The 24723-nt window shown below is 34.7% G+C and overlaps 1 protein-coding gene across 1 annotated transcript; it reads right to left on the bottom strand.

The window, feature by feature from the left end:
• Nucleotides 1-16922: 16922 nt before the first annotated feature.
• Nucleotides 16923-22063, bottom strand: CSN2 (casein beta). The gene is made up of 6 exons (XM_002745767.4): nucleotides 22013-22063; nucleotides 21140-21166; nucleotides 20146-20166; nucleotides 20010-20051; nucleotides 18336-18908; nucleotides 16923-16928 (listed from the first exon to the last, which is right to left on the bottom strand). The coding sequence occupies exons 1-6, from the start codon at nucleotides 22061-22063 to the stop codon at nucleotides 16923-16925; spliced, it is 720 nt and encodes a 239-aa protein (XP_002745813.2).
• Between the last annotated feature and the right edge of the window lie 2660 nt (nucleotides 22064-24723).

Raw genomic sequence — 24723 nt, 5'->3', positions numbered from 1 at the left:
AATCCTGCTAAGAGTGTAACGTACATAACATTTTGTTTTCATTAACTTTTTATGACACTTTGAATTACATTTTAATGAAGATTTTTAGAACTGTTTACTTCTGGCTATCTCTAGTAGCAGATCACAAAAGGCATTTGTAAACTTTTCCAGGATCTTTAATTTAAAGTCAGTGGTTTGTAGAACATTTTCCATGAGGGCATAGTCAGACCTGCAGAGCGGAACAACACTGTGGCAGTGGTGGGCACACTAGAAGTCTGATCAACCTGATTATGTAGTTTACTTATGCCATCTGGACCTGTTTAAGTCCAATCCAGTTGATTATACCTAAGTTTATAGCTAGAAAAATAGATAATAACCATTGAAAGATCAGCTCAGGAATACAGTAACTTGGTGTCCATGGTGAGCTATTCGGTGTCCTCCAGAGCCAAAGTAGGAATTATTTCTCAAAATAAAAATAGTGACTTGTTCTCATATTTTCAAAGCACCAGATGAGGTTTACCCATCAAGGTTTGCTCCAAAATCCCCACACAAATATCTTTAATGAACCATTGGATCCACTAGATTATAACAAACAAGTGATAAAGGTTCTCACCCCATAGCCTAGGCCATCGAGATAGATATTAGATGCTCGGTATTCTAAGAAATTTACATATGTTAGTATTCTACTACATATATAGAGTGTAAAATAATAATGTATTCTATATACATGAATAGCATATTCAGAACACTCTTTTATGTGTGTGTGTGTGTGTATATATATGTGTGTGTGTGTGTGTGTATATATGTGTGTGTGTGTGTGTCTGTGTGTATGTATAAACATATAACACCCAAAAACATATTTTATGACTTAAAAAAATTAGCATTGAGTCCCCTGCCTTCTCTCTATGTTAGGAAGTAAAAGGAGAAACAACTCGTCTTCTGATCTAGAGAAAGCCTGTCAAAATACTCAGACTACTGGGTCTGCAGGAAATTAAAGGAGGAGGCAGGCTCCTGCATCTTCATAAAATATATCTCCCAGCTTCTGTCATCAGTCACTTCCCAAGGCACCTAGGGTATTTTATACATCTTCCTTTATGAATCCATAGAAATAAATCATCAATTTCATACATGCATGGTGACTCATGGGATGGTAAGAAAGTCATGTGTTTTTTTTTAAACTAAATTGTAATGTAAGACTGTCCTTGAAACTATCCCATAAGGTGAAAGTCTCTATTTTGTTAAGGCAGAAACTTACTGCTTCAGTTACTATTCTATCATATTCTCTTTCTTTAGTTTTTAAATTAGAATGGAAAAATGCATTGACCAGGTTACTGTCTGTAAAGTAAATACCATGAATGAAATGAGACCCCATTATTTAAAGTATTACCTGCAATAGGTTATCACAACTTCACTAAATTTGTAATAATCCATTGTTATTATCCAAGAAGCAACTGCAAAGGCAAATAAGAAAACAGAGTAATATTATAATATGATTCACCACCCTCGTATTATTTTAGTCTTTAACATTCATGGCATTTCCCTATAAAGGCAGTGCTGCTTTTGATTTATTATTTTGTTATAGAAGGAGACCTGATAATGATTTCTAGTCAGTCTTTTTGACCTCCTTACTGCTGACAGCTGTGAGGCAATATGGGGATTAGTTCAATGTAAACCTATTTATACTCTCAGGCTGGGCTCAGTGGCTTATGCCTGTAATTGTGCCTGATTAGATATATGATGCTATAACAGGAACTTTGTTATAGGTCTTATATTTTTCTCTTCAATCAAGGAATATGAATTCATAACTCCTTCTTATTTAGAAATTGGGAGGTCAGAGGATCATTACTTTTTATGATATGTCTTGAGCCAGAATTCTGTTCACCAGTCAGGAATATATTTATATTTTTATATACTATAGCTATAAACAGTGAAAGATATACTAGTATAGAAACATGATATACAGGAATTGTATCTGATGTTATCAGGGATCTCATAGTTCCCAGTGCCAGAAATAAACTTTATCTCTAATTGACAAAAACAAGAAAGGAATTTATTAATTTATGTCCTAAAAAATTACTAAAGTACGGTTGAATTTACGAGCTTGAAGGTGGGAACCCCAGTGTGTGATATTCCCCTCCCTTTGTCCATGTGTTCTCATTGTTCAACACTCACTTATGAGTGAGAACATGTGGTGTTTGGTGTTCTGTTCTTGAGTCAGTTTTCTGAGAATGATGGTTTCCAGCTTCATCCATGTCCCTACAAAGGACAGGAACTCATCCTTTTTTATGGCTGCATAATATTGCATGCTGTATATGTGTCACATTTTCCTTATCCAATCTAGCATTGATGGGCATTTGGGTTTGTTCCAGGTCTTTGCTATTGTAAACAGTGCTGCAATGAACATACATGTGCATGTGTCTTTTTAATAGAAAGATGTATAATCGTTTGAGTATATACCCAGTAATGGGATTGGTGGGTCAAACGGTATTTCTATTTCTAGATCCTCGAGGAATTGCCACATTGTCTTCTGCAATGATTGAACTAATGTACACTCCCATCAACAGTGTAAAAACATTCCTATTTCTCTACATCCTCTCCAGCATCTGTTGTCTCCAGATTTTTTAATGATTGCTATTAGAATTGGCATGAGACAGTATCTCAAAGTGGTTTTGATTTTCATTTCCCTAATGATCAGTGATGATGAGCATTTTTTTCACATTTCTTGGCCACATAAATGTCTTCTTTTGAAAAGTGTCTGTTCATATCCTTTGCCCATGTTTTGATGGGGTTGTTTTTTGCTTGTGAAATTGTTTTAGTTCTTTGTAGATTCTGGATATTAGCCCTTTGTCAAATGAGTAGTTTGCAAAAATTTTTCCCATTCCGTTGATAGCCAGTTCACTCTAATGATTATTTCTGTTGCTGTTCAGACAAATTATTTCTCAATTTTAATTAGATCCCATTTGTCTATTTTGGCTTTTGTTTCCAATGCTTTTGGTGTTTTAGTCATGAAGTCCTCTCCCATGCCTATGTCCTAAATTCTTTTGCCTAGGTTTCTTCTAGGGTTTTTATGGTTTTAGGTCTTATGTTTTAATCTTGAATCCATCTAGAGTTGTTTTTGTATAAGGTGTAAGGAAGGGGTCCAGTTTCAGCTTTCTGCACATAGCTAGCCAGTTTTCCCAACACTATTTACTAAACAGGGAATTCTCTCCCCATTGCTTGTGTTTGTCAGTGATCAAATAGATGGTTGTAGATGTGGGGCTTTACTTCCAAGGACTCTGTTCTGTTCCATTGGTCTATCTCTGTTTTGGTACCAGTACCATGCTGTTTTAATTACTGTAGCCTTGTAGTATAGTTTGAAGTCAGCTAATGTGGTGCCTTCAGCTTTGTTCTTTACACTTAGAATTGGCTTGGCTATGCTGGCTCTTTTTTGGTTCCATACGAAGTTTAAGGTGGTTTTTTCCAGTTCTGTGAAGGTCTTAGGTACCTTGATGGGAATAGCATTGAATCTATTAATTACTTTGGGCAGTATGGCCATTTTCATGATATTGATTCTTCCTAACCATGAACATGGAATGTTTTTTCATCTGTTTGCATCCTGTCTCATTTCCCAGAGTAGTGGTTTATAGTTCTCTTTGAAGTGGTCCTTCACATCCCTTATTGATTATATTCCTAGGTATTTTATTCTTTTTGTAGCAATTGTGAATGGGAGTTTGCTTATGATCTGACTCTTTGTTTTTCTGTTATTGGCATATAGGAATTCTTGTGATTTTTGCACATTGATTTTTGTATCCTGAGACTTTGCTGAAGTTGCTTATCATCTTAAAGAGATTTTGGGCTGAGATGATGGGGTCTTCTAAATATATAGTCATATCATCTGCAAATAGAGACAATTGGACTTCCTCTTTCCCTAATTGAATATTCCTTATTTCTTTTTCTTGCCTGATTGCTCTGGCTAGAACTTCCAAAACTATGTTAAATAGAAGAGGTGAGAGAGGGCACCCTTGTCTATTGCCAGTTTTCAAAGGGAATGCTTCCTGTTATTGCCTATTTAGTATTATATTGGCTGTATGTTTTTCATAAATAGCATTTATTATTTTGAGGTACATTCCATCAATATCTAGTTTATTGAGAGTTTTCAGCATAAAGGGCTGTTGAATTTTGTCAAAGGCCTACTCTGATTATATTGTGATAATTATGTGGTTTTTGTCTTTGGTTCTGTTTATGAGATGGATTATTGTCCACGAGAACTTTCCCAACCTAACAAGACAGGCCACCACTCAAGTCCAGGAAATACAGAGAACACTACAAAGATATTCCTCAAGAAGAGCAACCCCAAAGCACATAATCATCAGATTCACCAGGGTTGAAATGAAGGAAAGCATGCTAAGGGTAGCCAGAGAGAAAGGTTGGGTTACCAACAAAGGGAAGCCCATCAGACTCAACAGTGAATCTCTCAGCAGAAGCTCACCAAGCCAGAAAAGAGTGGGGCTAATATGCAACACCCTTAAGGAAAAGAACTTCCTTTTTTTTTTTTTTTTTTTTTTTTTGAGATGGAGTTTTGCTCTTGTTACCCAGGCTGGAGCGCAATGGCATGATCTTGGCTCACTGCAACCTCCGCCTCCTGGGTTCAAGCAATTCTCCTGCCTCAGCCTCCCGAGTAGCTGGGACTACAGGCACATGCCACCATGCCCAGCTAATTTTTGTATTTTTAGTAGAGACGGGGTTTCACCATGTTGACCAGGATGGTCTCGATCTCTTGACCTCATGATCCACCTGCCTCAGCCTCCCAAAGTGCTGGGATTACAGGCGTGAGCCACTGCGCCTGTCCTGGAAAAGAACTTTCAACCCAGAATTTTACATCCAGCCAAACTAAGCTTCATAAGTAAAGGAGAAATAAAATTCTTTTTGGACAAGCAATTGCTTGTAAATCTCTCCAAAGTAAAGGAGAGATTTTGTCACCACCAGGCCTACCTTTCTAGAGCTCCTGAAGGAAACACTAAACATGGAAAGGAACAACCAGTACCAGCCACTCCAAAAATGTACCAAATGGCAAAGACCATCAACACAATGAAGAAACTACATCAACCAGCAGGCAAAATTTACACATAATGATATTAACCTTAAATGTAAATGGGCTAAAGGTCTCAATCAAAAGACACTCTGGCAAACTGGATAAAGAGTCAAGACCCATCAGTGTGCTATATTCAGGAGACTTATCTCACATGCAAAGAAACACATGGACTCAAAATAAAGGGATGGAGGAAAAGTTACCAAGCAAATGGAAAGCAAAAAAAGCAGGGATTGCAATCCTAGTCTCTGATAAAACTGACTTTAAACCAACAAAGATCAAAAGAGACAAAGAAGGGCATAACAAAGTGGTAAAGGGATCAATAAAACAAGAAGAGCTAACTATCTTAAATATATATCCATTCAATAGAGGAGCACCCAGATACATAAAGCAAGTTCTTAATGACCTATGAAGAGACTTAGATTCACACACAATAATAATGGGAGACTTTAACACTCCACAGTCAAAATTAGATCAGCAAGACAGAAAATTAACAAGGATATCGAGGACTTGAACTCTGATCTGGACCAAGCAGACCTAATAGACCTCTACAGAACTCTCCACCCCAAATCCACAGAATATATATTCTTCTCAGCACCACATTGCACTTACTCTAAAACCGACCAAATAATTGGAAGTAAATCACTCCTCAGCAAATGCAAAAGAATGGGAATCACAACAACCAGTCTCTCTGACCACAGTGCAATAAAATTAGAACTCAGGATTAAGAAACTCACTCAAAACCACAAATCTATATGGAAACTGAACTACCTGCTCCTGACCAGCGACTGGATAAATAATGAAATGAAGGCAGAAATGAAGATGTTCTTTGAAACCAATGAGAACAAAGGCACAGTGTACCGGAATCTGTGGGACACATTTAATGCAGTGTCTAGAGCAAAATTTATAGCACTAAATGCCCACATGAGAAGCGAGGAAAGATCTAAAATTGACACCCTATTGTCACAATTAAAAGAACTAGAGGAGAAAGATCAAACAAATTCAAAAGCTAGTAGAAGACAATAAATAACAAAGATCAGAGCAGAACTAAAGGAGATAGAGACACAAAAAAACCCTTTCAACAAATCAGCAAATCCAGGAGCTGGATATTTGAAAAGATCAACAAAATAGATAGACCACTAGCTAGACTAATAAAAAAGAAAAGAGAAAAGAATCGAATAAATGCATTAAAAATTATAAAGGGGATATCACCACCAATTTCACAGAAGTACGATCTACCATCGGATATAACTACAAACACCTCTGTGAACATAAACCAGTACATCTAGAAGAAATGGGTAAATTCCTGGACACTTACACCCTACCAAGACTAAACCAGGAAGGAGCTGAATCCCTGAATAGACCAATAACAAGGCTGAGACAGCAATTAACATCCTATCAACCAAAAAAAATCCAGGTCCAAATAGGTTCACAGCCGAATTTTACCAGAAATACAAAGAGGAGCTGGTACCATTCCTTCTGCAACTATTCCAAACAATAGAAAAAGAGGGAATCCTCCCTAACTCATTTTATGAGACCAACATCATCTTGATACCAAAACCTGGATTCAACACAACCGAAAAAGAAAATTTCAGGCCAATATCCATGATGAACATTGATGCAAAAATCTTCAGTAAAATATGGGCAAACAGAATGCAACAGCACATCAAAAAAGCTTATTCATCACGATCAAGTAGGCTTCATCCTGGGGATGCAAGCTGGTTCAACATACACAAATCTATTTGAGCTTTTATAATTTAAAAAAAAATTCTCTCTTGAAGAATAAATTTCAATGTCTTCCCATTTGCAAAAGTTGCTTTCAATAATTTCAGTACAGCTAAGTTTTCCAGTGCTTTATTTGATAAATAATTTGAGCCAATATTTCAATCAGTTTTTTAACAAAATCTAACCAAAATCTAGTACCTTTTTATATTAGTTTCCTCGGGATGCTGTAACAAAGAAGCATAAACTAACTGGTCAAAAAAAAAGGCCATAAATTCATTCTCTCATGGTTTGGGAGGGTAGAAGTCTAAAATCAGTGTGTTGTCCATGCTTCCTCTGAAGGCTTTAGGGAAGAGTCCTTCCTTGCCTCTCCCTACTTCTGGTGGTTGCTAGCCATCATTCGCATCCCTAAACTTGTAGCTGTATTTTGTAGTTGCATCATCCAACTTCTGCCTCCATCTTCACATGGCCACCTCTCCTCTGTGTATGTGTATGCACAGATTCTCCCCACTTTCCATTTTTTTTTTTTTTTTTGAGGCAAGGTCTCTCTGTCGCCCAGATTGGAGTGCAGTGGTGTAATCCTGACTGACTACAACCTTTGCTGCCCAGTCCTCAGCGAACTTCCCACCTCAGCATCCCAAGAGGCTGGGACTACAGGTGTATGCCACCATATCTGGCTAATATTTGTATGTTTTGTAGAGACAGGGTCTCACCATGTTGCCCAGGCTGGTCACAAAGTCCTAAGCTCAAGTGGTCTAGGGAGGGTGGTTCTCCATGATTTACGCTATTTGTACATCTAGAATATGCTTGCGTGACTAACTCATTACAAGAAACCCTGATAATAAGCAGTTTTGAGCTTTCTGGCATTGTGGCGATTTGGATGATCTCCATTGGTAGACTGAGAATTGTAGATGAAGCCAGCATTGACAATGATTTTTTGCTTGACCAAACATTACTCAGGCTCCTATACCTTCAAGGCCCATCTGTGTACTTTCTTGCAAAATCCAGTTTAAACAAAGAATCTCACTGAGTCAGCTTAGCAAGCATTCCCCCATGCTTGATATGTGATTCTCTTCCATATCTAATCAGGTTTCTTATGCCCCACAATTTCCCAGGTGATGACACATTGGCCTGTTCTCAAGAAGAATCCTGTTAGGTCAGCTTAGGCAGAATCCCCCTGACTTTTGTTGTTTTGTCTTAGAAATTTTTCATTCCTGACAATCACTCTGCTTCTTGGCTATAAATTTCTATTTGTTCATGATGTATTTGGAGTGGAGCCAAATCGCTCTTTTCCACTGTAAAATATCATTGGAATGCTCCCTGTACCTATCTCAATAGTTATAAAGTCTTCCTGACCATGCTTTAATATGTGTCATTGAATAACCATTTTCTTTGTCAGTACATACTTGAAGAAAGTAGAACAATTAGTCACATGGTATGCCAATGTATATTTTATATTCACTAAAACATAAGGCTGGTAATGTAGGTAGAATATGCCTGCATGGCTAGCTCATAATGCTGTATGAGCCTACACAGTATTTTATTGGTTGTCTTTCTTACTGATTTGAAGTTCTTTATATATTTTAGATACAAGAATTTATAGTTTTTACAAATATCTTCTCCCTATCTCTGGATTGCCTTTTTAGTCTCTGAATGGTTTCCTATAATTATCAGTTCTTAAATGATGTCAAATTTTTAATAATTTATGTATGACTGGTGCTCCTTGCTATTGTTAATGAATATTTTCTAAATCCCAAATAGTAAAGAGATTTCTCTGTTATCTCTTGGAAGTTTTATTGTTTTACCATTCACACTTAGATCTGCTGTGCATCTTGCATTGATTTTTGTGTACCCTATTAGGAAGGCATCAACACTTAATTTCTCCATAGGGATATCCAGTTGGCATCTTAATCCACTCAAGTTACTCAGTCAGGCACTGATGTTATTCAAACTAGGCTTCAGTGAGATTTGTCCATTTTCAGTTCAACTTTACTGGTGAAGTATATTTTTCATCAACTCAGCAAATATCTTGGGAAGTTTTTCAGTATCCCTCATCCTTGGCAGCTCTCAAGTACAATTTTGATATCCTAAGTCTGTGGGTCAGCTTCTCAGGCTCTTAGTTTGTGCTCTCATTATTGCAAAATGCCTAGCATTTAACAAAGGCACCAATGCTGGACTTGTCTTTATGGGATATTTTCTTCCACCGGTCTTACAAGTACTTTTTAACTTCACAGTTCCCCGGTGTCTTCAAAAGACATTTTTAAGTATTTAATCCATATTTTCTAGTTTTGCTCACCATAAAGCTTGGTTTAAATAATCAAGCTTATATTTTCTGAAAAGAATACCTATCCCCCCAAGAAAAGGCTTTGAATGAAAGACTGACTTATTTCATCTTCTTATTTCCTATGACATACTACAACTTTTAGGAAAGGTAGGTTGCCCCTTGATTCTCAACTTCAGGTATACATTTTTATAAAATTCCAATAGTACTAAAAATCTTAGTAATAAAACTGAATAAGAAAATATGGTCCATTTTTTAAACTTTTTATTTTGAAACAACTATAGATTCACAGGAAGTTGTAAAGAAATGTACATGGAAATCATAGAGTATATATCATATAAGATTGACTTTTATTACCCAGCACAATTTTCTTGAGATCCATTCATGTTGTTATACATATGAATAGCGTTTTGTTTTTTTGTTTTTTGTGTTTTGCTGCTGGTGAGTAGTATTTTTTGATATGATGAGTAGTGTTTTATGGTATGAATGCTCCATGTTTTTTTTAACCACATACACATTGAAAAACATCTGAGTATTTCCTAGTTCGGGGCTAGTATAAATAAAGCTTTTGTAAATGTTTGTATACTGGTTTCTACCAAAAAGTTTTAATTTCTTTGGAGATAAATGTGCAATTACACAATTGTTGAGTTCTCTGGTATAATTATGCTTAGTTTTCGAAGAAATTGTCAACTTGTTTTTCAGAGCGGCTTTAACACTACATGCTTACCAGCCATGGATGATTGGCCTGGATTCTTTGCATTATTATCAGCATTTGGGACAACTACGTCTTTTTACCCACTCTAATAGGTTGGCAGTGATGTCACATTGTAATTTCAATGTGCATGCCATGATGGCTAATAAGTCGAATATCATCTTTTTATGTGTTTACTTGCCAAATGCAGATTCTCTTTGGTAAAATGTCTCTTCGCGCCTTTTGCCAAATTTCTAATAGATTGTTCATGTTTGTAATTTTTTAGACTTTTCTAAATAATATTCTATATGTAATGCTTTTATCAGATGTATGATTTACAAATATTATTTTAAAGCCTATAATTTGTTCTTTTCTCTTCTTAACAGGATTCTTTTTTTGTTTCTAATTTTGATGGGCTCAATTATTTGTTTTTTTTGTATGGATCTTTTATTGTGTATGACGTCATTTGGTGTCAAAGGGCTCTGCCTACTTCTAAGTCACAAAAATTTTCTCCTTTTTTCTATAATTTTATAGTTTTCTGTTGATCAGTTTAAAGTGAATTGTTGTGTACAGTGAGAGATTGAGGCTATTTTAAAAATTTGTCTGTGGATGTTCAATTGACATAGTGCTATTTGCTAAAAAATCTCTTCCTACTTTGTAGAACTGCTCTTTCACCTTTGTCAAAATTTAATTGAATATATTTGATATGCCTATATATGGATTCATTGTAAGTTTCTGAGGTCTGTGAATCTCTCTCTCTCTCTCTCTACCAGTAATCACACCATCCTGATTACTATAGCTGTAATGTAAGCATTAACATTGGAAAAAGTGATTTATCTTGTATTTTCTTCTTTCTCAAACTTGCTTTAGCTACTTTAGGGCCTTTCTTTTTGCCTCTTAACTTTAGAATAAGTGTGTCTATGTCTCAAAAAAAAAAGGAAAATTGTTTAAAATGAATTTTACAGATGAGCCTTGAAGGTATAGGAGCAGAAGGGGCAATTGAGAAGTCAGTTTGGAGGCCATGATAGTATTTTCGAAAGAGATGATGGTGATGAGTCAATATAAACTATTAACGGTGGAGCTACCAAGCAGTAGAGAAATTCAACATTATTTCCTAGGTTGAAATTTCTATACTCATTGATAAATAGATATAAACACTGTATTAATTTCCTAGTGCTGCTGTAATGAAGTATCATAAGCCAAATAACTTAAAACAACTGAAATTTGTTTTCTCATAGTTTCGGAGGCTCAAAGTTTAAAATAAAGTGTTGCTAGGCACATGATCTCTGAATAACTTCTGGTGCTTTAACTCCTGGTGCTGCCAGAAATCTTGGGTATTTATTGGCTTATAAATGCATCACTACAATTTCTGCTTCTGTCATCACATGACATTCTCCCCTATGTTTCTGTCTGTTTCTCTTCTTATAAGGGTTAACAGTCTTATTGGCTTAAGGGTCCATATTACTCCATTATGACCTCATCTCAACTAATTATATCTGAAATTGACCTACTTCCAAATAATGAGCTTCCAGAAAGACCGGACATTTTGAGGTGCACTATCCAACCCAAAACAAGGATGAAAGAAGAAATCAATGGTGACTTTAAAGTTTTTATTTTTGATGACAGAGAAATGTGGAGCTTTGTGTTGATGTGAAGATTGAGTAAAGATCACGCTGGGGACTGGATTCAGATTATGAGCTATGCTAGGCCATGCCAGGTATGAGATTTTTAGTTAGATACTTAGACATGGAGATCAAGAAGGCAGTTGAGTGCATGAGTTTTGAGTTCACAAAAGAAATAAGTTTGGAGACACAGATTTGGAAGTTGTAAGCATAAGAATATATTTAAAGTCAGGGAACTTAACAGGATCAGCTAGAGTAAGGCTAACCCCTAGAGTACTCCCACCTTTAAGGATTTGGAAAAGAATAAAATACAAGAAGAGAGATTGAGAAGTGGTTCATGAGTTAAAGAAGAAACTAAGGGTTCAACACCCACCTATGAGTGTGAACGTGTGGTGTTTAATTTTCTGTTCTTGGTGTTGAACAGTGAGAAAACAGGGACACAGGGAGGGAAGCATCACACACTGGGGTCTGTTGTGGGGCCAAGGGAGGGACAGCGGTGGGGGGAGGTCAAGGAGGGATAACATGGGGAGAAATGCCACATTTGGTTGATAGGGGGATGGAGGCAGCAAACCACATTGCCATGTGTGTACCTATGCAACAATCTTGCATGATCTGTACATGTATCCCAGAACCTAAAGTACATTAAAAAAAAAAAAGAAAGAAACCAAGGGTTTGTAAGGTTAAGGATTTCAAATGAAGAAATGAATGATATTTCAAGTAAATAAAGATGATAACTACCAAATAACACTGAGAGATTGGGTAAAATGAACACAAATTAGCAATGTGAAAATTAATGATAACCTTGAAATGAAGTGGTTTCAGTGGGGGACAAAATTTTGATTGGAGTGGGTTAATAATAGAATAAGATATGAGATATGGAAACAGCACTATGGATATTTTTGTATGACAATTAACATAAAGTTATCTAAATGGGAGAGTGTTGGAGGTACAGTGTTAAGAATGCAATTTTGTTCTTTAATGAAGTAAGATATTATAAGCAGGTCTTCCATGATACTTATGTTACAATAAGGTCAGGGAAACACTGGAAATATAAGAAAGATAGGATAATTGATAGACATGAATCACTACATAAACTCAAGAAGATATGATTGAATGCACAAGTGGAGGAGTTGGTGTAGAAAGAGATAATCACAATAAACAATTACTTCACAGTTAGAATTAATGGCTGTCAGAGTTTCACATGCCCACTAACACCACATTACCCAGTTCATTTTGATTTGTTAGAATGCTTTGGTGTTCTGGTATAAGCAATGTCAGCAATGTGGAGCAATAGGGATCATCTATTATGTATTATACAGTACGCTGATCATCTTTCTAATATATGATCAAAACTTCAGTAAAACTATTTGCACTGACTATTTTATCCACCTGGAATTAGAGCTCTTATAACATCACATAGCCACCCTCTGGCAAGTTACGTTTCAGATTTCACATTTAAAACTTTTGACCAATAACAAGGTCAGAAGTCAAGGCAGCAATTAAGAGCCTACCACACAAAAAAAGCCCAGGTCCAGATGGGTTCACAGCCGAATTCTACCAGACACACAAAGAGGAGCTAATAGCATTCCTTCTGGAACTATTCCAAAGAATCAAAAAATAGAAAATACTTCCCAAATCATTTTATGAGACCAACATCATCCTGATACCAAAACCTGGCAGAGACCCAACAAGAAAAGAAAACTTCAGGCCAATATCCATGATGAACATAGATGCAAAAATTTTCAATAAAATATTGGCAAGCCGATTGCAACAGCAAATCAAAAAACTTATCCATCATGAACAAGGAGGATTCATCCTGGGGATGCAAGGCAGGTTCAACATACGCAAGTTGATAAACGTAATTCACCACATAAACAGAACCAAAAACAAAAACCACATGATTATCTCAATTGACACAGAGAAGGCATTCAACAAAATTCAACAGCCCTTTATGATAAAAACCCTCAATAAACTCGGTATCGATGGAACATATTTCAAAGTAATAAAAGCTATTTATGACAAACCAACAGCCAATATCATACTGAATGGGCAAAAACTGGAAGCATTCCCTTTGAAATCCGGCACTAGAAAAGGATGCCGTCTTTCACCACTCCTATTCAATATAGTACTGGAAGTTCTAGCCAGAGCAATCAGGCAAGAAAAAGAAATAAAGCGTATTCAAATAGGAAAGGTGGAAGCCAAATTGTCTCTATTTGCAGACAACATGATAGTATACCTAGAAGACCACATCGCCTCAGCCCAAAAAGTCCTGAAACTGATAAGCAACTTCAGCAAAGTCTCAGGATATAAAATCAATGTGCAAAAATCACAAGCATTCCTCTACACCAATAACAGACTTAAAGAAAGCCAAATCAGGAACAAACTGCCATTCACAATTGCTACAAAAACAATAAAATACCTAGGAATACAACTCACAAAAAACGTAAGGGACCTCTTCAAGGAAAACTACAAACTACTGCCCAAGGAAATAAGAGAGGACGCAAACAGATGGAGAAACATTCCATGTTCATGGTTAGGAAGAATCAATATCATGAAAATGGCTATACTGCCCAAAGTAATTTATAGAATCAACGCTATCCCCATCAAGCTACCATTGACTTTCTTCACAGAACTGGAAAAAACCACCATGAACTTCATATGGAACCAAAAGAGAGCCCGCATAGCCAAGTCAATTCTAAGCAAAAAGAACACAGAAGGGGGTATCACACTACCGGATTTCAAACTATACTACAAGGCTACAGTAATCAAAACAGCATGGTACTGGTACCAAAACAGAGATATAGACCAATGGAACAGAACAGAGGCATCGGAGGCAACACAACATATCTACAACCATATAATCTTTGGTAAACCTGACAAAAAACAAGCAACGGGGAAAGGATTCCCTGTTTAATAAATGGTGTTGGGAAAACTGGCTAGCCATGTGCAGAAAGCAGAAACTGGACCCCTTCCTGACACCTTACTAAAATTAACTCCAGATGGATTAAAGACTTAAACATAAGACCTGGCACCATAAAAACCCTAGAAGGAAATCTAGGCAAAACCATCCAGGACATAGGAGTAGGCAAGGACTTCATGAACAAAACACCAAAAGCATTGGCAACAAAAGCCAAAATAGACAAATGGAACCTAATCAAACTCCACAGCTTCTGCATGGCAAAAGAAACAGTCACTAGAGTGAATCGGCAACCAACAGAATGGGAAAAAATTTTTGCAATTTACCCATCTGACAAAGGGCTGATATCCAGAATTTACAAAGAACTCAAACAGATTTACAGAAAAAAAAAAAAAAAACAAGCCCATTCAAATTTGGGCAAAGGATATGAACAGACACTTTACAAAAGAAGACATATATGAGGCCAACAATCATATGAAAAAATGCTTATCATCACTGGTCATCAGAGAGATGCAAATCAAAACCACATTGAGATACCATTTCACCCCAGTTAGAATGGCGATCATCAAAAAATCTGGAGACAACAGATGCTGGAGAGGATGTGGAGAAATAGGCACACTTTTACACTGTTGGTGGGAGTGTAAATTAGTTCAACCATTGTGGAAGACAGTGTGGCGATTCCTCAAGGCCTTAGAAATAGAAATTCTATTTGACCCAGCAATTCCATTACTGGGTATATATCCAAAGGACTATAAATCATTCTACTATAAGGACACATGCACATGAATGTTCATTGCAGCACTGTTTACAATAGCAAAGACCTGGAACCAACCCAAATGCCCATCGATGGTAGACTGGATTGGGAAAATGTGGCACATATACACCATGGAATATTATGCAGCAATCAGAAATGATGAGTTTGTGTCGTTTGTAGGGACGTGGATGAATCTGGAGAACATCATTCTCAGCAAACTGACACAGGAACAGAAAATGAAATACCACATATTCTCACTCATAGGCGGGTGATGAAAAATGAGAACACGTGGACACTGGGAGGGGAGTACTAAACACTGGGGTCTATTGGGGGGAAAAGGGGAGGGCCAGAGGCTGGGGGGAGCTGGGGAGGGATAGCCTGGGGAGAAATGCCAAATATGCGTGAAGGGGAGAAAGGAAGCAAAACACACTGCCATGTGTGTACCTATGCAACTGTCTTGCATGTTCTGCACATGTACCCCCAAACCTAAAATGCAATAAAAATTAAAAAATAAAATAAAAAGTTTTTTCCCAGGGTCACCACAAAATTTAGCATCTAATGCTGGATTATTTTGAAAGTGAAAGGCATAGCTATAATAATAATTCTGGAAAAATAGACATAAACCAAAACTTTCTATAGCAAATCGGGTATAAAACCATCCCTTTTGTCTTCCACTTTTTCATATCTTTTACTATTCAATTCAAATGTTCTAATTTCAAAGTGTTCTTCAAAGATTATTTTGAACATTAATAACAACTCAAAGTTCACATTAAAGAGACCAATTTGGTTTGGAAAAAAAAGAACAACTTAAATATGCTTCAGGATAATTTATTGAAATGACTGGAAAGGAAATAGATTCTTAAAGAAATAATAATAAGCACAATTCCAGAAACAATTTTTATGCATATTTTGATATGTTTGTAGCATTTCCAAATGAATATTGAACTTCTGCAGTACTAGTTGAATTAATATTTGGAAAATGTAAACAGTTCATGAGTCAAAATGCAAATTAAATGAATGACATATAATAGATAAAATAAATAAAGAAATAAAGCTCCATTTTTTCATGTAAATTCATTCAAACATTCTTAATTTGGGATAATATGGTACTCAAAGATGGAAAAGACATCACATTTCCAGTCTCAGTCAATTCTGTGAAGTAGAGAGCAAAGACATGATTAGCTGTGTTATAATATGTAACTATTCATCTATCTTCATTTTTAACTTTGGTGTGACTAACTCACAAAAGAAATTTTATTTTAGATGTACTTTGTTGTGTTTGGAGGCATATAAAGTTTGTATATAGCCAAATGTTAGCTAACATGAAATTGTTTCTGTAAAATTCTAGTCTTTCATAATCACAAATGTCTTTATATCTTAAAATTGCAATGCTATTCTCTCCTCTTTTTAACCTGTACACTTGGAGTAATTTTGACTCATGAATTAAAAGACAATTTTAAGTAAATACAAAGTTTATAAAAGCGAGGTTAGAAATAAAATTGCAAGTAGGTTTTTGACAAAATGCAAATGTATTTCTATAAAAATAAAATAAGACATATATTCTGTTTTTCCTAAAAATAATGATAATCAAATGTAAGTATACAGGCCCTTGAAAGCAAGCCAGTCAAGTCTGTCAGTTGTACATAAATAAAATTAAAGTTATTTGAAATGCAAAAGATAATTTCAGTTCAGTAAGTGATAGTCAACCATTGAAAATAAGTTGATAATTAATTTGAAAAATTTCTTGTATGTATGGAATTTTTACTGTCTTGGACTTCTTTAGGATAATTAAATGTAAAAAGACATCATGTGTAAAAATGATCAATTTAATCTCCAAACTCCCAAAACTTACCAAAAATGAGGAGGGAACATTATTTTTGAAATCCTCTTAGACCTTAAAAAAATAAACAAATACAGATAAGTCAATAATTAACTTCCTGGTAAGAAAACTTGCTTAAGAATGTTGTAAGTAGAGAAATAAGCATCTCAATCTTTTGACTTTATATATACTTATAGCAAAAACACAATGTGAAGTAAAGCATGTGTGAAAAAGATGTGCACATGGGAAATGATAGAACATTTTTTAGCATTTTTGTTCCAAATTCAATAATATTATTAAATTTAATTCCAGCTTTTGTAAGCTTTAATTACTTTATCTAAATGAGAATTCTCAACAGACTAATTAAATCAGAATTCATACAATAGTTTCCCCTCCCCCCCACCCAACACTCAGTTTCCTCTACACAGAAAACCAGAACAATCATATCAAGAATCATAAATATTTATAGAGCTCTCCACTTTAAATACACAAAATATTGATCGGCCATTATTAATAACTGTTTTTAGAATAAAGCAATATTCCTGTTCTCTCTCTCTTTTTTCTTCCGCTTTCTTCCTCTCCTTCTCTCCTTTTTTTCTTTCAAAAAAAAAAAAGAGGTGTGAGCCATGACACCTAGCCTGATTTTATATGTATATCTTTTCGTTTTCTTATACTATTTATTCGCTTTATCCTAATGTGTGTATCTATGTATCTATGTATACATACAAAGGCATGTATACACATGCCCACATAAATTATAAGAATACTAAATGTCGTTTCAGATTACTTTGATACTCTTCTTGTCTTAGAGGATATCCCTCTAAAGATTAGAGTGAAATATTATGTTTTGAAGTAACTTGAAATTCTTCATTTTTGTGTGGTTATGAAGCTAACTTGAAATATAACTAAAGTTTATTTTCTTTTGTTTGCTTTTATTTTTTGGGATTGATTTGTAACTTAAGTGTTCTTTAATTATGTGGCACATTTACATGGTTTCAAAGTCAAAACTCCAAAACTAGGTACATTCAGAGAAATCTAGCATTCTTCTATCTCTATTTTTTCCCTCCTCCTAAAAGACCACTATTTTAATTTGTTTTCCATTTGTCTTTCACTACTTCTTTATTAAAGTATAAGCAAAACAAAAAGCACAATTTAGCAAAGTTACATACATATATGTATATTTATATGTCAATGTATATATAATTTTCAAATTACTGTTAAGTTAGGTACACATTATATACATGGAAATATGGCATATACGTCAATCACAATCCCTCATTAAAAAAAAAAAATCTCTGGGTAGGCATTGGCATTGGGTTTTGCAAGGGAATATTTCTCCAGGAGATTCTATTGCATAGGTAAGCATTAAGGATCACTTAACTAAACTTTTTTTAAAATTCATTTACTGTACATTTATTCTTTCATTCTACCATCACATACACATCTTAAATGAAACAGCAAAGTCAGTAAATTTGGACTTACACTAATGGGCTTATGAACTGGGACAATTGGCTGAGTCACAGGGTAGATCTGGCGGGTGGGGTCCAGTAAAAGTTCTTGATTGACCAAAAAGGCTGCATCAGGCATATCTCTCTGAGGGTAGGGCACCACTTGCTGAGGGATGGGCTGGACTTTGGGCTGAGAAACAGGCCACAGGGGCTGAGTAGGGAGCGCAAGAGTCTGAGGAGGAAGCGCAAGAGTCTGAGGAGGGAGCGCAAGAGTTTGAGGAATAGGCTGAGGGACCTGGTGCATCAAGGGCTGGAACAGAGGCAGAGGAAGATGCAGGTTTTCAGGAGCAGTGAGTTTCAGGAGTTGAGGGTCAAAAACGGGCATCGTTGGAGATTTAAGGATGGGCATCATTCTGCCCTTAGTATAGACAGTGTCTTTAGCTTTAGAGACTTGCATTATTTCAGGATGAGGGACAGGCAGCACCACAGCAGGCTGAGCAAGAGGCAGAATGTTTTGTGGAAGGAAAGGGTAGGGGATAGGCTCAACGTATGGATAGATTAGAGGCTGTGGCTGCAAAGACGAATGGATTTTATCCTGGTGTTCCTCCTGGAAAGAAGGAAAAAGAATCGTTGAAGTCCTTGATTCAGCTATAATTGCCATTCATAATGAAGTGATTTCTCTCTTTTAGACAGTGATAAGTGAGTAAAAAGGGAGGAAGAAAATCTTTCACTTATTTTGATTAAGAAATTATCTTGAGTCATGTGAAGAAAAATGAGTAAAATGTTTGTTTAAAGATTTTAATCCACTCACTTTATGAGTAACTACACAGGCCAAAGTGATATCAGTGCTTGGATATTTCAGAAACATTTCGTTCACCTTTTCCTGAATTGCCTGGATAGCTGTAGCTGTACGCGTTGGTCTTCAGAGAGCATTTACTTTTTAACACAGTTGTACCAGTAATAGACCAAATTCTTTTCATATAGTGAAAAGAGATTGATTTAAAAAGACTTAAAAGGACAATTTCAAGGTTTATTTTTATTTTGGTTTGGTTTAATGAAAAAAAAAATCAGTCTTAATTTGTGGCTAATCTCAGGAAGTAGTTTAACAGGGACCAAATTCTTGCGTTTCTTCCCTTGGGAGAAGATAGTTTTCTTGAGTCTTTCAAGAGACATCGATATTTTTACTTAAATTTGATTTTAAAAATAATTTATGTGAGCACCAAACAATTCACTGACACACAAAGCAACTGAAAATTATAACTAGGTAAATACATCAAGATAAATGTAATTTAATGAAATCCAGGATTTTGTGTTTTCCTTAAGGGAATAAAGGCAATATGGCACTAATTCTACACAGATTTTTTACCAGCTGTATACACCCTTTCATTACCATACCCACCTTGAGAATAAGAGAATCATAGTTAGCAACCTGAAAATATTCCCACTAATGTGAACTTACTGAAAACAGATATACCATTAGTAATATCATTATGTATTTAGTCTATATTCTAGAAATTATGTTTCAAAATGCATGCATATCCTGGAAAACATATTGACTTTATCAATGTTTAATTTTTTACAGGGGTTGCTGGGCATATGGCATTTATTTTATTATCATTCTTTAGAATCAACATATCCATTATAAATAGTTTTTTACATATTATACTTTATAATAACTTTAGAAATATACTTATCAGGAATAAATTACCTCTCTTTGCTGCTGTTCCTCATGGTGAACCTCCTCAACTTTCTGTTAAAAATAAATCATATATAAAGATAAGTTACCATCTGTAAAAATTAAACAGGAAATTTTGAAAATATGTACATTTTAAATGAAAATTTACCTTGTATTGTGTCATGGATTCCTACAGAAAAATATAAAATAAAATCAGGTTTAGTTTTAGTAATTCTTACTTTGAAATATAAATCAGGAAATAAAGGCATAATTGTTTGATAAAAGTAATCATTTTGTGTAATCATTAAACCTTATGTGTTACACTGTTCTATGTAAGCTTGTTATATAAAAGAAAGTCAGATGAATGCAGTCAAGAAGGTCATTGTACAAAAAAAAATTGATACTAATTTCCCTCTACTACCATGCTCATTCCCTGACAAGAAATGATCTCTAAAACTCGATCTGATTTTTTAAAAAAGAAAATACTCATTGAAAATAGATTTCAATAACAATTGATACATTATGTTAATCACTTTTAGTTTCTTCAAATTAAGCATAAGAACTAAACACTTCCCTTAAGGATCATATAACCTTTCTGAAGAGACCATGTGTTGATGTATCATTTACTTATCAAGTGATCACACACCCAAGAGGAGTGGTGTAAGAACAAATAGCTACCTGACTCTCTCCAGTAGATTTAGGTCTACACTATGCTACTTCTTACAAAGTGACTATATTGTAATTATAAAATGTGTCCTTTTGCATTTCTGCCTACCTACTACTTTGCAAGCTCTTAATTATCACTGGCATCTCCATCATTTCAGTTTCTACCACAGTTCCTAATCAATGTCTAACCCATAGAAGGCCCTCAATAAATATTTAAGGTGAATGAGTTCAGAGTAAAGAGAGTTCAATACAAAAAACACTTGAAAAAAAAAAAAAGGAAGCAAAATGACACAATTTCAAGTATCAGGCCAATTCAGAAAGTTCTACATTGTTGTACTATCCAGATATTTATTGTCCTTAAACATATATAAAGGAAATATAGACCAGAACTTCTATGTCATTAACATAGCTGCATTAGCATAACTGCCATGATGTAATGTCATAGACAGATAGCACAGGATTTTACTGTTCTAAAATTGGGTAGAATGTTATCTTACCTCACTGCTTGAAAGGTTTTCTACAGTCTGTGGAAAAAAAAAATGACAACCAGCCAAGTCTTCTAGATAATTAGAGATTTTTACTATTATGGTTCATAAATCTTCTCTGAAAAAATATCTTACCTCTGAGTATGCACTGGGTACTTCCTTCTGAAAAGATTTTTAAAAGTTTAGTCTCCATAGCTAGCTCGTTGTTAAACATATATACTCCCTAATTTTTACATCATTTATGCAGAGCTATCTCTTTCAAAAATTTGATAAATTAAAAAATGTTATACAACTTTTGAGGCTTGAAAGGTAATTGCTTTAATGTTTTTTATGTTAGTCATTTCTATTAATATATTTTATCTTACATTTATTAAAGACAGTTTTTGATGGGTAACAGAAAAATAGTCACTTCAATTTGTATTACATACTTTTCATTATACTACTATAAATATATTTATGATCATGATTACGATTATGTCTGTACTTTATTCTATCAATGTCTTTGTATAGACGGACACAAGATTTGATCCAGTGCCTTAGGGTACAAGACATATATATTTTTATCACTGGAATAATATATTTATCTAGATTGAGCATGTGTGCAATTGTATTTATTACCATTTTATCATTTGTTGTACTACTTAGTGATTTGTTTGCTTTTTCTTTAGTGACTAGCAGCACATTGGTATAGGAAGCATTTGAAGCCCTATGGGAAACTGTTGACACACTGGGTAAATATAAATGATTTTGGTAGAAGCCAAGGTAATTCTCATGAAATTCTTCATTATTTATACAGTAAAAAAATGTTGGTAATGTTATTCTCTACCAATAGGCATATAGTGCACTATTTTTTGATTGTTTAGGAACTTTTTATTGTGCACATACCTCCCTTGCAAGAGCAAGAGCCACCAGGCAGGTGAGGATGATGATCTTCATGGCTACTAAGTCCTGTGAATGGAGAAAAAATGGATTGGTCAATTGGATGTATTTTCTTATTTAGGTAAGGTTACTTTTTCTTCAAAGAAGAGATAATGTATAACAAAAATGTCTGCATTTTAGAAAACAAATAGAATAAATAATAAATAGAAGTTATATGACTAAGGTCAAAATATATTATGGCTTGCTACTATCATTTATCAAATTCCAAACTTCATTACTAGCTACTCAGATTTGTCACCTAACAACTCCAACCTCACTTTTATAAAAAGTCCCATTTACAGTATTGAATTTTTAAAAAGGCATAAAGAAGTTATAAACACATATGGAAAGATATGTTCATTAATTTTAAAATATTTCTTAAGAATCTATTCTTGCCAGACACTGTCTAGGAAACTGGACTGCAAGAATGAACAAAACAAAGTCTCAGCCCTCATGGAGCCTCAGTTCTACTGGAAGAGACTGATCAAGAAAATGTGTACAAAAAAGTCACATTTTATTTTTATCTTTTTTTCACCAGATGGTTATCATGAATATTTAATCTAATTATTTCTCCTCATTTCCAATAAGACTGACATTTTCATTTTAACATTTTCCTTATTTGTGTCACTATCCAGAGATTTTGTTGGATTATGAAGTTTGATTCTGCTCCATTTATACCCACTGTGCAGTCTTCTTCCCCGCATAGCTAATAATGTCTGTTCTTTCTCTTTTATGCCACATGACTTTAGAGATTATACATTAGGCTGCTTCTTTTCTCTGTATTAAAATATACATGCAGGTTTCTTGATGCTCTACCAAGAGGTCAGAGTCTCTTTCACACTGCCAAGCTTGAGACTACCTCTTCTTGCAAAATATATGTTAACATTTTGGACCAAAATATACCAAACTGTCTCCTAATCATGTGTTCTTACATTTTTTTATAATTAATTTCAAAATAATGTTTGTGCCACAATATGACTTGACATTCACTCTTCATTCTCACCTTTTTGAAACTCAATTTTTAAGCTAAAAATATTTCATGAAAAATGTCTCTAACTTATTTGAAAAGTGTTCTTTTTAATATTGGAAGGTTGATCATAATTCTATCTATTATGGAAAATAAATATTTTTTCTAGATTTTTATGAAAGTTAAATAATTCTTTATTAATTTTATTTGCCTGAGATCTCCATAAATTTCCAAATTTTTTATCTCATGGTTCAGAAAAAGAATACAGCACTCTATTATATATCATTACACACTGAGAAGATCCCAGAGCATTTTCTATATTTTCTGAGTAGCATTTTATGTACTGATTTTGAAGCCAGAGCTTCATTATCAACTGGTATTCTCTAAGCTACTTTTTCTTCTATATTGTCTATTATCTTTGTTTATGGTTTCCAAGTCTTCTCTACCCCATTAAGAATTTTCTTACAAAGCAAACCACGTTGTTTCTTTTTAACTTAATTCTGTATTTCTGTCTCATTTTAATATTGTTTTGAAATATTATAAACTAGATAATAAACTGGGAATTTTGAGGCTCTAGACAAGTTTGATGAGTAAACTCTTCTAAGAACATTGTTAATAAACACAAAGTAGTAAATGTCCCCAAACCATCACCTCCATTTTTTGACTCAGTATGCTACCACTGTAAACTACATTTTGGACAAAGCTTTTCCAGTAATTGTCTACCCGTACTATAATTCAAGCATATTTCTTTTTATGATTGTGATATGCTAAATCAAATTGGAAAAATAATTCAAAAATTAAATATCCTCTTAATATTAACTATTAACTAGCCTCATACTAAATATATATATATATATATATGCATAAAATTAGTTATTACATTTTCTTAAACTCACGAAGGCTATATGTCATTGCAATTTTTTTTTACCAAATTTTTCTGGACACTTCTATCTTTTTTAGCCAAAGCGTAGAAAATAATTTTAGTACTACCTTAAATATTTATTTCAAACACTATATTTTAAGCAACTGTGTTCTTTCTATAGCTCAAGCTACTTTGAAATAAATGATTAGGAGAAGATACAAGAAATTAGTATCTACAATTATTACCTTTTCCCCAAGATTGAAGAGAAGTGAAGGCAGTGCCGGATGGATTATGGTCTATCAGCTTCTGTGGCTGTTTATATACTATATTAAATGACATGCTAATTTTGTGGTTTGAAATGAGAGCAATAGTGAGCTTTAATTCCAAGAAGTCCATATGATTAGAAAATGATTTCTGCCTATAATATGTCCCCAGAAATTCTGGGGATCATTGTAACAAGGGAGCATTTCACAAGTTGATAAAGAAACCTGTCCAGCAAATGCAATTGTTCAATAACAAAAGACAATGACTGGAGGACAGTGACACTCTGGCTCTCTCCCCAAGTTGTTACAAACATAATTAGGTCTCTTTAGGGCCTAGTGGGGCCTTGATATTTCAGCTGTGGGAAAATCATTTATGATTTTAGAGATACTGAGTGCTTCACAAAGGCCACAGTTTCATGTGACCCTGAGCAGTTGTTGGTGCTTTGTGCTGAAATGAAGAAACTGACAAGATAACAAGTCCATGATGGTAGCTTAGTTATGTGAGGCAAACTGTTTTTCTCCCAGGGCCACTTAATTTGGAAAAAAATAAATTATTTAGTTCAAGCAAGTGTTTTATACACAAGAG

The sequence above is a fragment of the Callithrix jacchus genome, chromosome 3 (genome assembly GCF_049354715.1).
Source record: "Callithrix jacchus isolate 240 chromosome 3, calJac240_pri, whole genome shotgun sequence".
NCBI classification, from domain to species: Eukaryota; Metazoa; Chordata; class Mammalia; order Primates; family Cebidae; genus Callithrix; species Callithrix jacchus.
The sequence above is the reverse complement of the archived record's forward strand: the minus strand, read 5'-3'. Positions and strand labels throughout refer to the sequence as shown.

Bases quoted from the DNA above. Each gene is read 5' to 3' on its own strand.
- CSN2 (XM_002745767.4), bottom strand. From the start codon at position 22,063: ATGAAGATCATCATCCTCACCTGCCTGGTGGCTCTTGCTCTTGCAAGG. The intron at 20,167-21,139 runs GTAAGATAACAT...ATTTTTCTGTAG, and splicing joins AAAACCTTTCAAGCAGTGAG to GAATCCATGACACAATACAA. The intron at 18,909-20,009 runs GTAATTTATTCC...CCTTCTTTCCAG, and splicing joins AGGAACAGCAGCAAAGAGAG to GAGGAACACCAGGATAAAAT.